The sequence below is a fragment of the Simochromis diagramma genome, unplaced genomic scaffold (genome assembly GCF_900408965.1).
Source record: "Simochromis diagramma unplaced genomic scaffold, fSimDia1.1 OVJJ01000501.1, whole genome shotgun sequence".
Lineage (NCBI taxonomy): Eukaryota > Metazoa > Chordata > Actinopteri > Cichliformes > Cichlidae > Simochromis > Simochromis diagramma.
Window position 1 is genome coordinate 592,214 of NW_024387320.1, and position 17,614 is coordinate 609,827.

The window sequence follows — 17,614 nt, forward strand, 5'->3', positions numbered from 1 at the left end:
ATTGTATATCCCAGGAGCAATAAGTATGGATGTCACATCTTAGCAGCGCTGAGAAACAGACACCTCTGGCATGGTGTCTGTTTTTATTATGCTTACACCCAATCTCTCGTGATGACTTTATACCCTGAGGATCAAAGGGCTGCAGTCCCAGACAGATGACCTGGATCTCAGGTCCCACTGAAATGTCAAGAGGTGAAGCTAGGACACGCTGGGCTCTAAGGACTGCAGGGTACAACTCTAAATGCATACTAACAACACATCTTCTGTGGCTAAATGCTCCTCACTGCCACTACTGTTAGGGAGGGTGGGACCTCAGGGGAAAGGAAGGGAACGTGGTTAATGCTCAAGTATGGTGGGATTTAACAGACCAAATGAATGGTGGATTTATAAGAGTACAGCAGTGTCTTCTCCATTTGCCCTCTGTTTCTCATTATTCAAGGCTCCTATATTTTCATTAACTTTTAGTTATATAGCCTACTGGGAAGTGGCTCTATAAATATTCATAATAGACATGATAATCAAATCTAGCTGATAGACTGTATTGAAAAAACAAAAAGCAAAGAAGCCAAAGAGGATGGCTGTGGATTCGCAATGTTGTGAATCAGTGCTTCTCTGAACCCAAATGACAGTGTAGAAACAACATTGTTGTTAAGCGTGACTAAATCCAAGGCTTAGCCTTTTGCTTTCCCTTTAATCTCACTTTGTACATGATCAGCCCTACATACACTCCCAGGGCAGTATGGTATTGCAGGAACTGCATACAGATTGCTTTGCATCAAACTGAATACACAGGCAACAGTGTGATTAATGACTTCTATATACTGGATGAACAAATATAAGGCAAGAGAGCAATAAACAGCGATAGCAGACATTTCTTTTCTCGCCTTTTTTGTTGTCTGGGAATTTCTCCTGAGCAATCCACATACCCTTCAACAATGTTTTCTAGACAGCTCCATGAACGAGCCACCTTGAGGACTAAATTTTTTGAAGACATACCCTGAGAGAATCCGAATTACTCTGAAAGTATATCTGGGATAAACTTGATCATGTGAAAACTAGGGCAAATGTGTGCTTTTTAAAGAATTTAAAGGGTTAAGAACATTTACCTTAGACACTCTCTGGGCTACCTCCCGGCCAACGGAGAGCCCCTGGACAAATGTGCGTGCAGCGATGAATGCGCGGGTAACCTGAGCCTTGAGCTTCCTGGGCACGTCTCCAAAGGGCTTCAGCTGGTCGGTGTACTTACTGATACACTCCAGATAGTCCTCAGTGATGACATACTGGGAGTTGAGCAGTGTGAACATACGCTCCAGCAGCCGTGACCAAAAGTCATTAAGCATTTCCTCTAGGTTAACATTCCCTCCAGTGTAATAGCGCTTCAGTTCAGCAAACAGGTTCTCAAAGACCTCTGCATTCTGCATGTAAGGCTTGCCGTAAGTCCTCATAAACATGTCATTCAGGGACCTCTCCGTGTTCTCCAGCAGCTCCAGGAAAAATTCTGGATTAGAAGAAAACAGAAAAAGCCTTTATTACTGTCCAATTTTATTTCATGTGTGACGGTGGTCTCAGTTTATTCTGTACGGTGGTGTCAGTTTATTCTGTACATGTCATACATAGACATGGTTTGACAAGATGCACTGGGAACCTTCACTGCATTTACAATTAAACAGAAACACAGCAAAATGACATTAAATGTGTCTGATTGCAATCTAGAACGCTACTTAAAAAGGAAGCCTGCTTGATTGCAATGCAAATATGACAACAGCCAGAAAACACTAAAATAAAACAAACAAAGAAATCAATTATAGCGTTTGATGCCGTTTTCATTTTGAACTGAGATCACAGCTCTGTTGACTTTTATTTGCAGTAAACTCGTTTTTTGATGACAAAGGGAAGTTCCCTTATATATTTCTGGAAAATAATAAACTCTGTATTCGCTTTATTGTCCATATCACTCATGTAAACCCAAAACACCTTCCTGTACTGTTCATTGACAGAAAGAATCTGCAGTTCAGATAAAACACTTTGCATATATGAATATTTCTCTATATGGTGAAAAGCATACCACTGTGAAATGCAATAAACTTTCCATCATCATGATTATGACAGCACAATGCAGTTCAACTGCAGCATTTGCATGAGTCTGCACTCTCCTTTTTAGACTTCACTTGTTGTTTGTCTCATGACCTCTGTGACATGCCAGAAAGTGGGATTAGATGATATTTCTGACCATCTGCTACAAATAACAATAAAATTGGCATAGAAGGGCCAGAATGAAAATTTAAATAACCTGTACATTTAACTGCAAAGAGAGTCAAAAGAGGATTCAGTACAGACTCCAATTCAATAAAACTGAAAGCTTTTTATATTCCTAAGTGGGCTTTATGGGTACAACCCAAAGCTTTAAAGAAGCGTGAACTCTTAAGTGTATCAGCTGATATATTTTGCTCCTTGGAGGCAGCAGAAAGAGCTGTATGAACAATATTACCATATTATCACCAAGTTATAACATGGCAAAATGTGAGCAACGAGTCTTGCACTTGGATTTCTTTGGAGCCATGTGCCAGACAAAATGCATAACTCTTCTGGTGGGCTGCATACTGTCTTATGTGGTACTTTTGTGATTTGTCAGTGAAAGTAGCAGCTGCATCCTGCATCTGGAGTAGGGTTGATGAGAGGACACAGACTGAATCAAAATGTGAAATAAAAAGAGACAAAAAAAACAAGATTGTGTGGCTGGAAGAACCCCCCCCCACACACACACACCTTTCATTTTACACATTTATCAGTTAATTTATTGTTCATATAAAAATACTGATTAAAAGTACTTTTAGATCTTAGATTTTAGATGGTAGGAAGCGAGGTGCGGACAAACCCAGCAGCAAAACTACACGTTTGGGATCCTAATATCGTCACACCAGCTACTGATTCCTGGAAATTTTACTATTTGTGTTTTATTTTAAACAGTATTGTGGACTATTATGAACATGTAGACTACTAAATCTGTATGCTCTCGAGCTATCATAAAAGCTAGGTTACACCTCTCCCCCCAAGCCATGCACATTAGAGTCACTTATCACAATGGCCCAGACAAAAGCGTAATGGATTTGAAGTGGTCATTAGCTTCCAGCAATGCAGGTAAAATTACAGATTACAGCAGCAGAGAAACCAAATGACCCGACTCTCCATAATGCCACACCAAGTCACATCTGATTAGTTACATCAAGAGGTACCCGAGATGCACACTGACAGAAAGTAAAATATGGAAAACACGCGTCATTTGCAAGGTTTTTAGAAAATAAAATGTTATTTTATGATATTATTTCATCGTTTAAAGACTAATGTATGGTGGCTTAAAAAGGCAGGGTTTTGGTGTGTATCATTTGAACTTGAAGAGCAGAGGGTTTTTTTTTTTATCTTACATTAATGTATTCACAAAAAAAAAAACTGTCTTTCATTTAGTGCATGCTCACAAAATACTTGCTTTCTTTATTCTCATCAGATTTAATTATTGTTCATTAGCACATCTTATGAGGCACCAGTGAGTATTAACTGTCATACTCCCCCTGGAATCTGACAACATTAGCTTACTTTCACACACGTTTGGTGCCTAAGGAGATATCATTTCTTTTTTTTAATTTACTTAACACATCTTATATTAGAACTTACAGTAGGCAGGACTCATGACATTAGCCAAAGTCTGGTTATTTTTCAGTATACTTGAGAATATGTAATAAATGTCCACAGTTAGCAGTCATTTAAATATGGTAATCTTTAAGCATGATTTTTGCTTCAGTAATGTGTTTGTGGTAATGAGAACAGTCAGTGATGCTGAGCGATGTGCACATAGATTAATGACAGTGCCAAAACAAATTCTACTTAAAATCATGAAAATGAGAAAAACAAACCTTTATACAGCCACGTTCTGCTGAGAGACTAATTAAACATAACCAATTTAATTAAAACAGTGTTTATAATCAATATGACATTATATTTGATATAATTCTAAGCTCTGCAATGGAGTGATTACGATGAATAATTTCATTATGAATGGCCTTGGTATAAATCACCAGCAGAAATATTAGGCTAAAAAAGACATCATAATGTAATTAGTGAAAACTCTTGAGGGGATCCATGTTTCATGACAAAAAATGAAAACCATAGTGAAATGTCAAAGAGTAAAAATTACCTGGAGAATTTACATAAATCCTAAACATATATTACTAAGACGTTTGTCCAAATAATCATTTGCATTAGCTGCAAACAGAGAATAATGATGCTGAAATGCTGGACAGCAGTGATTCAAATACTCCCAGCTTACACAGAGTTCATTACATTTTGCTGATAAAGCTCCGTTTGGCTCCAGCTCCTCAGTATATGCACAGAGCTGTGCAGAGGTTACACACAGCCATTCTCTTTGTGATAAAAAGAAAGCATCTGTTTCTGTGCTTCTGCAGAAACCTACTGATGGATGGCCTCCTAGATGTCAGCAGTCTATTTCAGCAATCTTGAAACACAGCATCCCTGTTTCAGGGTTCTGAACTAGATGGTGGAAAAGGCAAGTTTTGTGAATTTTATTTCTAAGCAGACCACAGCTTTTTGGAGACAACAGAGACTCTGAAGTCGACTTCATTTGGTCTTTACACATAACCAAAGGAGTTTGCTGTGGATCGGATGACATCTACTGTGAGAACCCTCAGGGGAAGTGGCCTGCAGAATTAATTACTACAGTCTTCTGAACTGTGACCAGCCAGCTGAGGAGGAAAAAGGGGTTGGCTTTCCAAAACATTTCAGCCTTCTTCAATTGGGTACATGCAATATATTGTATTGGAGTCTACATACATAAACCAACTTTTTATTTTTTAACTGGGCCACATTCAGCGTCATATTATTTTGAGCACAATAACTTTAACCAAAAGTAATTGGGATTTAACTGATATGTTAAATTATATAAACCAGTACACATCCATGCTACAATACTGTTTGGCCTGTTTGCGCTGTTGGCAAAAGTGAAATAAACAAATGAATAAATAAATAAATATCAATGATAAAAAAAAAACCAAACAGGGTTGGTAGATTTTGCTTACATGCTAAAAATGGGTCATTTTAACCTGTTGCTAAGTGGTTGCTAGGCATGTATAATTCAAATTTTGTGGAAAATTAAATTAGTTGTTACTATCATGAAATAAAAACGACATTATGCTTTTATAAGGTCTCATAGGTACAAAAAGGAACGAAAAACGACTTATTTTGGCGCATTGCTAGGTGGTTACAATGCATGGTTAATTAAATTTTTGTGGCTATAAATGAGATGTTATTGTTGTAACTAAACTGATGTGGTCCTTTTATAATGTGTTACAGGTGCATAAAGCCAAAGAAAGGTCATTTTAGTCTGTTGCTAAGTGGTTGCCAGGCAATCTGATGCTGTCATATTATTATTATTATTATTATTATTATTATTATTATTATCGGTGTGAAATAAAACAATGTGATGCTTATAGGTGTTACAGGTGCATAAATGCTGAAAAAAGTCTTTTAAGCCCATTGGTAGTAGTTGCTAGGAAACATGACGACATGGTAACATCTGATATAGATAAGAACCTTCAGGGGCCTAAGTTTTACCGGCAGGGTGTACCTGCAGTGTTATGGCAGACAACTTTAATACTTTTTTACCACAGTGATTCTAATTGGTTTGGTGCTTTTTGAGAATCTGGGAAGTATATCTCAAAATGTGGACTCATCTGTCATCTGTCAAAAAGAAATTAGAGATATTTAGACATAACTAGATAAAGGCATAAACAAGGTCTCAGAGTAGAGTGCAATTTAAGATGGATGTTTTTTTTGTTTTTGTTTTTCCCCCACTCAGAATTTTGTAATTTCAACAAAAAAACCACAACCACTCACAAAAAACACTTTCTGCAGAGAACATGTGGAGCTGCTTAAAATTATATGGAAATTACAAGATTTTATAAATGCATTCACTCTGGCAAGGCAGGAATTGAATAAACACTAAACAATACAGTGGGGCAATGGCTTTCAAAGTCACATACCAATAAAAAAGAAAGCAAGAAAGAAATTAGCTACATCACTTTAGAACTGGGAATATTTTCTGATTGTCACATTACTGCAAGCAACACTTTGCCACAACTCTATGTCATTTTTTAGCAAAGATACACACTATAAACTACACAAATATACACGATTTCTTGACCCTCACACAGCAGGGCAAATAGCTGTTATCTCCCACAGTTCACCTAGCATCTTTCACGGCAATATAGTTAGTCAGAGAAGGAGCCCAGTTCTCACTTTGTGATTGTTGAAACAGCATAATATAACACAAGCAGTATGATATTCAGCCTCCTCGAGCTCCAATGATTGTACATGAAACTAGCAATTTTGCTGCATTTTAGATTCTCCATGTCTGTCAAAAGCTGGGTCATTGATCGGCCTGACAGGAAGTGCCAGTCTATAGAACGCTGCTCTGAGTGCTATGCTGCTGTAGAGAACATGACAGGTTGATCGTTTATGTCTCCATTTCTCTATGTTAATTTTTATGGCCAGTCTTTTATGGTCACCCTGTGCTCTTATTAATAAAATAAGAAAAAGGTAAATGATAACCCAATTGAAGACAAATATATCATCTAAGGTCTAATGTTATTAAATGTCAGGGGATTATTCTTCATTTTTTAAAGTTACTGTATCAAACCCTTTAGTTAGCGTGCTAGCTCATAGACGTTAACAGGGATTTGATATATGGACTCTAACATAAGGTCATATAAAATGTTGCATGATTTAAATGCATTAAAGAGCAATTTCTTTTTTTTCTTTTTCTTTTTTTGTATTTCTAAATTGACTAGAAACTTTGCTGATCAGAACTGCACTTGAAGACATTTCCATGTAAAAGACGTATTTTCTTGCCTGACAAAACAGAGACATCTGAATTCAGATGCCAAAAGCAAACACCAAGGGATGACTTTAAATTATGACAAAGTCAAAGGGTCTAAAGACTTATAAATCTAACAGAGGATCAGCATAGTTTTCTCAAATATACTTACCAGCTACCCTAGGCGCAGTATTGTCTTTCAATTTAACCTTCACCCAAAAAGCATTAGGTTGAAGGTTAAATTGTCTTTATTAATAGTAAAGATAAGGAGTATACTTAATGCCTGATTGGGAGGGACATCACATGGGGGGTGGGGAGTTGTCTAGCTGGCAAAAATGGATGATGTCATAGAAGCATCCACAACAGAATATAAGTAAAGAAGACGTTATTGAGCAATTTCCTACAAAGAAGTATCCTAAGTTAAATGTCAATACCAAAAAAGTTTTCCAGGCAGAGAATGGACTATTGATGCTTTAAAATATCAGTGTCTGGAGAACTAGGAGCCCTGGGGTTGTGGTGTGTATTGAGTTTTTAAAGCTTAGTTAAAGGTGTGCTATTAAAAAAGGGCTACTAAAAAGCTGTATGGGGTTAGAATAACAATTTTTATTTATTTATTTTTATAACCTAAAATAACAAATACTCATCACTTAGACACCAGAAACTTTGATAGTACTTTCAGAAGATGGATACGTCATAACTTAAGAAGCAGACATAATGCAGTATTTTCATGTTATTTAATTTAATTTATATAGTGTCAGTTCACAATTCATCTGTACACTCATGTCATGTCATCTATACTCTTTGTACTGTAGTAGGACCCTACAATATTACAGAAATGAGATCAAAAATTCCCTATTAGAAATAAACAGAAAGGGGCCTCTGGCAGAATCTCAGGTACAGAGAAGATCTAGTCATCTAGTCACATAACCACACCTGTTTGCTGCCCACACAGTACTGTTTTATATGGCTGGCACTTTCTCAGGAGTCTTTTTGGGTTAAGTGCTTTGGTCAAGGGCACCTCAACATTGACTGCATAAAAATACAGTTTACATTTTTATATATAACGGTAAAAATTTAACAACGCTGTGACAATGCAACTGATATCAATGGGTACCACACACAATGTGCGAGGCCGTTCATATCGGATAAACTGCAGAGGATGGACCACATTAATATTCTGCTAGGATGCTCAGCACCATGGTGTTTGTGGTCAGCAGGGCCAAGAATTGATTAACAATTACAAACCCTGACGTTGGACTTTAATGAGTGAGATAAAAAAGAACTCTCTGTGCTAGCATTTGCTTTGTCTGGTTTCTTAGACCAGTTATTTTCTCTGGTCTTATTTTATGGATTATAGTGAATATTATAATAATAGCATTTATTACTAAATTACAGGAATTCTGCTGCACGTTTGGCACCGATGATATTGTTTCTCTTTTAGATACAAGTGTACCGTGCCCCTGAGCTCTTGCAGACATTTCAGAGTGGATGAGTCTTGGCATAGTTGAGACCGTACCCTCTTATTGTGACACATAGGCTGTGGTGTCAGGAATGTGTGGGCTGCCCAACTACTATCTGCTACAGTAACCATCATCACAGTCTGCATAAAATGAAAAAAATATTCAAATACACCGACTCTCTGTAGGCGGAAACCTAAAGCAAAGCTCTGAAAAGATAGAAAAAGGGCATTCAAGTGAACTAAAATCTCTTTATTGTTTGGATCTTTAACTATATTCTTTGGTTCAGTATCTTGTTATTTAGGTAATACTGCTTCATAATGAATAAGCGCACCTCTGGGAACACGGATGAATTATACAATCGTTATAAAACAAGTTTTTATGTGCCTGAGCAGCTGATCTGTTAGTTAAATCATCTAGTTAAATTGATTACATAAACAAACAGTAAGGGAAAATTTTTAATTTAGCAAACAATATCTCAGATTTCCTAAACAGTTTATCAGTAAAGACCCTCATCTGACACACAGTCTCCTTCAAAAACCTGCAAACAGCATTTGCTTTGACTCTAATGAAATTATGGAGATTGGCCGCAAACCCCACGAGAACAAGGGGTGCCCGGAGTCATGCATCTAAGTGCTGCTGGACAAACCCCATTTCCCTTCCTCATGATATTCACCATCTTGACAGGGGATGATCAAAATAACACTTATTTATTTATGCATGCTTCCAGGAATCACATGTGGGCTCAAGAAGTGTATTCCTGGAAAAAAATAAATAAATAAACAGACATCATTGTGACATTGAGTTTCTGGGCACCAGTGGAATCATCTGAGAGTAGCATGCTGTAACCCAATAGCATTAGTTTCATATAATATGTTGAATATTTTGAATAGAATGAAGACAGAACGACATGACATTGACTGCTGAATATTAAATTGCACACTTAAATCACTCAACCAATATCCACTGTTGACTTTGAATACATTCCAGTCGCAAAATATTACAATGCATGCTTTCAATCTTTACTTGAATAAACTTTTTAGATAATTACTCTCTCTTTTGAGAAATTAGGCTTTACCCATGTTGTAATTTACATGCATTTAGTGGACATTAACATATTATACAGCAAGTAATTAATAGTGATGTCGGTGACTTTAGTTTAGCATATATTTTAAGTCCATTAGGATGCATAGTTGTTAAAATTGTCCTTATTATCAATGTTGTGCTTAGTCTGTTTTCTAGCTGTTTCCTGTGCATCTATGGCAGGCACGACAACAAACACAAGTTGTGTAGCATCAGTTCGATGGCTGCACTCATGGTAGTAAAATAAATACTCAACAACAAATTTTAATTCTGAGACTAATTCTGACTTTGTGATCCCTGGACATTCAAATTTCAAAGAGACTGCTGCTTTACAGTTAAATTCATATATTAAGACAAATAGTCAAGTAGTGCTGTCAAGAACAGAGGAACGCACCTAAAAAATGCTCGACCTGAACATAAAACTCAAAATTAACTTGGAGTTTTGCCATTTACGTTGAAGACCCAGGACCTGTGCATGTAGTCCTACATGCACGGTAGCAGATAATTTATGTCAAAGTTATTTAAGAGGCATACTGAATGGGCTTTTACTAAAGATTGCTTAAGCCTTAATTTGTTATGCCTTTAATGGCAAAAAAAAATTTATTTATATATATTTATTTTTTGTTATTTTTATATTATTATTTTGCACCTTTTAGTTTCTGCATTTATTTTAAGTCTCTTTTTATGCAGTTTTTACCCCTATGGGGAAGTTTGCTTGTACTACTACCAAAGACACTTCCTTTATTTTAGTCAAGGTTGCCAGACGTGGCTGCAAGCAGCTTTAATTATTCATCACAGTAACAGACACAATATATTAACATCCTTAACTGCAACAAGAATCATCTGGTGTTTTAGATACAGTGGTGTGAAACAAATGATTCAATGGAGTATCACTGGAGCACTAAGTGGTTACACTCCACATGATGAGAAGAGTCAACTTTGGATGGAAAATACTGTGGTGGTTAGATTATTTTGTTGTATTATGTTACACTGTTCTGCACGCTTCTGTACTCGCTGGAAAAGAAGGGTTAAAAAGGTAATGCCTGCAGGGATCAGTCACATATTTTTAGTATTTATTGTCTGCATATCATCATAAATATCATTATTTCTTTAAATATCTTGAAATCATTTTAAGGCTATGTTGCACACTCCTATTTGGGGATGTAGACATGATCAAGACTGCTGAATTTCAAATAAGCATCAGAATGAGGTGGAAAGGTGAATCAATTCAATTCAATTTCTCAACAGTGCTATTTATGAATAGTGCCAAATCACAACAGTTATATCTTAAGATAAAGACCCTACAATAATACAAAGAAAACAGAGAAAACCCCAACAATCAATGACCCCCTTTGAGCACTGATGAGTGACAGCGGGAAGGAGAAACTCCCTAAACCCAAAACCATTCTCAAGGAAGGGCACCATCTGCCACCACCAGCTGGGGTCAGAGATAGCACCTTAAAGCAAATAGCAGCAGAAGACCACACCGGGTGACACTATTGTCAACTAAGAAAAGGACAATGAAGCTAATATCCATTAGCTCATTAAAATTGGTCAATAAAAGAAAATGCTGCCTTGTCCAATGAGTCTAGATCAGAACATGAAGCCAATAACATGAAAATCTGGATCCATCCTGCCCTGTATCAATGGATCAGGCTAATGGCAGTGGTGTAATGGTGTGTTTAATGCCATTTTGGTACACTTTGGGCCATTAATTACCAACTTAGCATCCTTTAAACCACAGATTCGACAGATTCCCATGCTGGAAGCACAGCCAACAAATCTGCAGCGACTGAGTGATGTTATTATGTCAATATGAACCAAAAACTCTGAGGATCGTTTCCAGCACCTTGTAGGCAGTTCTGAAGATAAACGGAGGTCAAGCCCAGTACTGACAAAGTGTACCTGTTTTTGTATAGTGTGAGCATATACTGTATTTGCTAAGGTTTAAGTACTACCAATAACCATTACAATCTAATATTCTTAGATATTCTTTAATCAACTTTTATACATGGAAATTTTTGGCCCATCAATTCTTTGGAGATAAAAAGAAGTCTTTAATCTTTAAAGATATCTATGTAATGAAAGGCATTATGTTGGATTTCTAAATAATAACAACTATTTTACTAATATTAGCATTTTGATAATAATAATAATAATAATAATAATAATTATTATTATTATTATTATTATTATTTTAATGACAGTGTTGACAGGTGGCTACACTTCTCCACCTCTTCTACCTGTCACCATTGTCCACAGTGATAAGCTGTTGCTAACCACATGGTCTTGTGAGAGTTGAAAGGATTATTATTTCTCATTAAATTGTAACTAGAAGGAGCTGACCCCATAGAGAAGAACACCAACAGGGACATGTAGAGAGGCAGAGTGAGGCTTGGATCAGTAATGAGCACATCTCGTCCCATACAAAAACTTATTAAACGTGTAGTGGTCAAGAAAGTCACAATGGGACTAGGACAAGATCACATACAGCACAAGACCACCAAACAACCTTAATAATGCAGAAGCTGGCTTTGTGCTGCTGTTGAAGCTGTCAATCTTCAGCGCAAGTAGCCATGTTTGTCTAATCCAGCAAGAGGTTTCTCCACTCCAAGGCATATTAATGAGATTTTCACATCTCGTCTCCTCTTCAGGGAGGAGAGCTAAAGAACTGGAGTAAACCCTTTCAAATTAACACATACAGTCCCAAGCCTTTGGTTTTCCTTTTCGCAGCACTTGTTCTCTAGTGACTGACCATTAAAACAAATTTTAAAAGAAAAGAAAATAAGAAAAAAATAATTAAATTAAAGCATTAAGCAAAGAGGACTTACCATCAAATCTTTTATGTCTCGAAACAAAGGTGCTTCTCAGTATGTGACTCATTTCATCAACCAGATTCTCAAAGTCTTGTTTACTCTGTTGGCCAAATCTGTCCTCCATTTCCTCGGTGCAACATGTGTTTCCCTGAAGACATACACGAAGATGTGTCCCTGCAAAAAAATGACACACAAAAAGCTATATTTTTCTCTCCAAACCAAAACGTAGGCTACATATAGGCACTGTAAACCAATGTAATGACCAAAGCTTAAACCTTTAAAGCCTGAACCATGAAATAATTGCCTGCAAATTATTATTATTACTAGCATTATTATTATTTGTATTTTGTAAATATTGTTATTTTGTTTGGTTTGTTTTTTTTCTAATTTATTGCTTAAAAATGTATTGTGCAATTTAGTTAGTTACAAAAAAATTACATTGATGCTGTAGAAGTCTGAGAAATTCAAGAAAACTCATGTATCACATATGATAAACTAAGTGTTACTAGGTTAAATAATGTTGGAGCATTTTTTTAAATTACTGTATCTTCTGATGCCATATTTTTAAAAACTCAACAACCAAAACATCATTGGCTTAGTTAAATTTTAAAAACAGGACAACTGAAGCGCATGAATAAAAAATCATGGTGGTTGGAACAATGTTGCACTCTAACATGTTACAGCGTACCCCTAAAAATCAGATGAGGAGCTACAGGGTGTCAAATTCTCTGAAGGGCTACCTGGACAATCTTCTGTCTCCACAAACTAGCCAAGGAAGCAGTAAGGCTAAAGTGGTTCAACTTTTGAAGCAAAGCCACACCTTTGCATCAAAAACTATTAAGCAAAAAGAAGCTTTTTTGGTTACCAGAGTAACAAGTCCCATCTAATTAAAAGGACCAACAATGAGAAAAGTTTAGACTTCACATGCTCTAATGCAAAATTCCCCCTGCTTAAACATTAAATAGGTTAAATAACCTATTTAAAGGATAAACCAGTACTATTGTTACTATGTTTTTGTCATTGCTGGCGAGGTCTGACTGGTTGGTTATGGGGTTTCTCATTTGTCTGAGAGACACTAAGTGCTTTAATTGACAAGGGCTAATTAAAGTTAAATCAGATACTCCATAGTTTTAAAATATTCCTTTGCACATTACATAATTGTAAAAATTCTGAGTGGAATATCACGTTAATGACCTACATCACTTCATTTCCCCAAGCAGCCATATTAAGACAGACACAGATAATGAAAGATTCAGTCTAGAACAGAACGTGTTTCATAGAAACATTCATAACTAGGATTTTAAGCATACTTTAATGCCATTAGAATACCAACAAGAATGTACTGTGTAGCCTTTACAGCTCAAACCAGATCAAGTAATACCTGCAAAAAGGTGACAACTGGGGCTGTGCCACATTATATTGTCTGTGATAATATGATATGGTACATATTCATAATATATAAGTGTCATACCATGATGTCAAAGATATAGCACTACCATGCGTATATATTCCCTATATGTTCACAACAATAAGCAAAGACCAGATATGTCTGACAGCAAGAGCTTCGTCTCAGCCTCCAACCACGATTAAGTAAAAAGGCCATTTCAGCAACTTCCAACAAAGTACAATACTTTACTGTCAACTGTCAATTATTCCCATTAAAGGTGAAAACAACATTTAGCTTCACCATCATTAAACCAAAGATACATCATTCCAGGGACAGAATAATCTTCTGTAAATATACCGTCTCACTATTATTATGCTATAATGCTGCTTTGCTGTTGGGGTTTTAATAAATTCCCACTTCAAATTAGGAAGTGTTTCATTAGCTCATTTGACATTAGCTCATTGGAAAAGAAGGATTGAAAAGGGTATTCATTTTGTTTGCACTTGTATCGATACAGGGGAAAACAAGTATTGCACCTATTTTATCAAATAAACTGAAATACTTGGGGAACACTACAAACAAGAGGACAACATTAGCTTAGCTTGACAAAGCTACCTCCTAATTCTGAACTTTTACTTGTGTAGCTCAGTCACATCAGTAAAATTGCGACAGAACCTACTTTCATCAAAAAGACAAAAAAGAAAAGAAAAAGAATTGGTGGCTTCTGGTGTTTGTCTAACAATGTCGTAACCATTCACATTAAATGCTATAACAATGTAAACCGGTCATGATTCAATAATGAAACATCACAACCACAAGTTATCCCAAATTTTCTTGAAAGATTGTGATATAATTTTAAGGCCCACTCCCGCACCTAGTGAGAACAGAGTGTGACAAAGTAAGAATCAACAAAAGCTGCATTTTTCTGGCGCTTTCACAGTGTTTCACAGCCACTATTTTTGAAAGTAGATACAGTATTATTACAATGTAATTCACTGTAGCTGCTATCACAACAGAGGCAGTTTCTTTTTAAAGCATACACATGGAGATGTAGTTACAAGCTGTATATATTGCTACACATATGACCTCAAGGTTAAGAATAAACATCCATGCTCAAGAAACCAACATTACTTTACTTAGTTTGTATGAAATAGCCACACAAAGAACATAGTGTAAAGATAAACTATCTACAGGGTATGAGAATTCACTTTTAAGTGTTTCATCAGTTTCACCATGGGTGTGTGTTTTTTTGTGGGCATGTATTTGCTAAAGCAAGGAGTAGCTTTGTAACCTCCCAGAACTCAGCTCCCACGTAAAATATAACCACCACGGTGAATATTTAACTTCCATGTATTTATTACATCAGCAACTGAATTGCTCCAGTTTAAGATAATTTTATTTTATGGTACTGATAAAAAAAAGGAACACGTTGTGAACATGTTGTGAAAATAACAGAACAGCACCGATAAATGCCAGAATGTAAATATTTGAACACGGTGTAATCAAACAACAGTCTAAGAGCTGCAAGGAAAGAGACTTATGCAAACCTTACTTGTGAAATTCATTCTTAGCTTTGCATGCCTCACTCACTTTACTTGTTTCATTCAGTTGTCAGGCCTGTATTGACTAAATAGCAGGTGATATCAACAAATAAACAAAAACATGGATCAAAAGTCTTCATTACTACACACCATTGTTAAAAAGACCCTGCAAGATAGATGGTAATAGCATCATACAACAGAGTCCTGTGTTTCCAGTGCAGCCTTCTTATCAGATATGTCAAGAAGAGGGAAAAAATACATCTTGACACAACAACCCTACTGTGTGCTCCAGCAGTCTCAACAGAGTGAAACATCACTTAAAAATAAACCTGTCGTACATCAACATATGGGAAGGAGCTTTCAAGGGACTTCACCACTCAGCAAAGTGCCATGACCTTCCTAGTCAAGGTTAAAACAGCCCTGTAGCTTCACAGATAATCTATCTACAGGAGCACAGACCACACACACATTAGCCACACAAAGGATGGAGTATGGGCCAGAAAGTTCTTTTACAACAGAAAAAAAACCCCACTCTTGTGTGATGTAACATGCGTTATTATTTTTTAAGATACGTTGTCAACAGCATCAAAATATTGAAACCATCAGCTCGAGTTCCACATTAAATTTACCAATACAGCAGTTTTTTTTTCTCCATTCCTTCCCTAAATCAAATAAAAGGGCCAGTTAGCAGAACACAGCTATCACTGTGAACACAAATACCAGAGATTATTGTAAGAATTCAGTTCCGGAGCCTAGTGGTTAGATTTTCATTTGAGCCCATTATCCATTTTATATCTGCAAACTCAAAAAGTTTTAGGCACTGCAGCTACAATTAGGATGCTTTCCAAAATGATATACAAAATACTTTTTCTTTTTTTAAATAAACTTCATTCCATCTGCAGTGAACAAAACAGGATAAAATAAAAATTTCAGCATCACAAGATCTTTACAAAAGAAAGATGTCCCCTTCACATAGTTGATTGACATTGTAATTGGATTTCACTATGCTCTGCTGCACTTTTAAAATCTGTGTTTAAAGAAAAAAAGATGTTAACTTAATATCTTGTTAGATTCTAGCAGATGTGTTGGTCTCTGGTTAGAAAAATAGAATCCTGTCCTCAGCTGAAATCATTACAGTAGATGTGAGTTGACAGTTCTGTCTTTCAGACAGTGGCATGTACAGTAAACTTACTGCAAGATTACTTTGAATGGTAATTTGCATTAATGTGTGAAAAATCACTCAGCTTTTTTCAAATAGCGGAGCTCCTCTTGCAGTCACAGCCATTTGCCCAAGAGATACTACAAATGAATAAATGTTACGAAGTAACTGTTATTGGGAAAATCTTTTTCTTTCTTTGTCACCCATCAAAATCAGATCAGTCAGAAACTTACATCATGCATGCCAGTGACTCTCATGTCGTGTTACAGATGAGGCGGGTGCTGGTCTGCAGTCTGCTGCGAGACATTAATTGACTAAATGAAGCAAATTTTATCCAGTTAAAATGTAAATGGGAAATTACATTGTATTGCATTTTATATTAGCCTTTCTATTCACATTATGATAACAGAACTTGATGTTATATTTACTGCATTACAGGACTTGAAATTTGAAATAAAACTTTTAGGTTTTGTTCTCTTTTGAGTTTTCTGTGCCAACCTTTGCCCCGTGTTTCTGTTGCGCTGTGTACAACTGTGTCATTTACTTTCTGCTGCTAACATAACAGACTTTTGCATCTTAAGGTACTACTTGCTGTCCTTTCAGTTTCACTTGTAAATTCATTTTAAGGCATACTTCCCTTATTTCACTTTAGGTGACACAAAATAACCTACTTAAAACTGCTTGCATTAACTATGGATTATAAAAAATTAAGTATTTATAAAACCTCTATTAACACATTTACACAATTAAGCATACTTTAACCAATACATATTTATAAATGTAAAATAGTGTCATTAAACATGTTCTACGTGAACTTATAGATCAAGACTGAAACATTCTTATCTGTGCTTATGAATTACATGCTAATGTCTATTAATATAGGATTTATCCTTTATAAGTGATTAATTAACACTTTACTAATGTAAATGTTTACTAATATTATATGGTGTTACTAGTATGAGGTGGTGAGGTGGAAGCCACTCACTGACTTCGTATTGTTATATTTTGTGTTAAATCTATGGTTCTCCGAGTCCCTCACACACATATACAGAAACATGCAGAAACTTGCCATTAAATTCATTTTTGTAACATCGCTGTCCTTCAGATTTAGATTTGTGCTGTAATGGAGTTTCACATTCTTTGTCCGCTTTTCTATCAATCCTTGTCCCTTATTTCACAGAGAAAAATAGAATATTATTGTGACCCATGAGGGCTGTTTTTGGAAACAGTTGTGAAAATGAAAATGTTCTTCCAGTAAACATGTTAGCACAGCTTCGGGACAGCCTCT

General features: G+C 36.1%; 1 protein-coding gene across 2 annotated transcripts in view; it reads right to left on the reverse strand.

The window, feature by feature from the left end:
* The window catches only part of gpc6b (glypican 6b), an 85,934-nt gene that overhangs the window by 51,730 nt on the left and 16,590 nt on the right, over positions 1-17,614 (reverse strand). For both annotated transcript variants that reach the window (XM_040005632.1, XM_040005633.1), the window contains exons 2-3: positions 12,255-12,413; positions 1,107-1,498 (exon numbers count right to left, since the gene is read on the reverse strand). In XM_040005632.1, the coding sequence (XP_039861566.1) occupies positions 1,107-1,498; positions 12,255-12,413 (551 nt within the window). The remainder of the gene's footprint in view (positions 1-1,106; positions 1,499-12,254; positions 12,414-17,614) is intronic.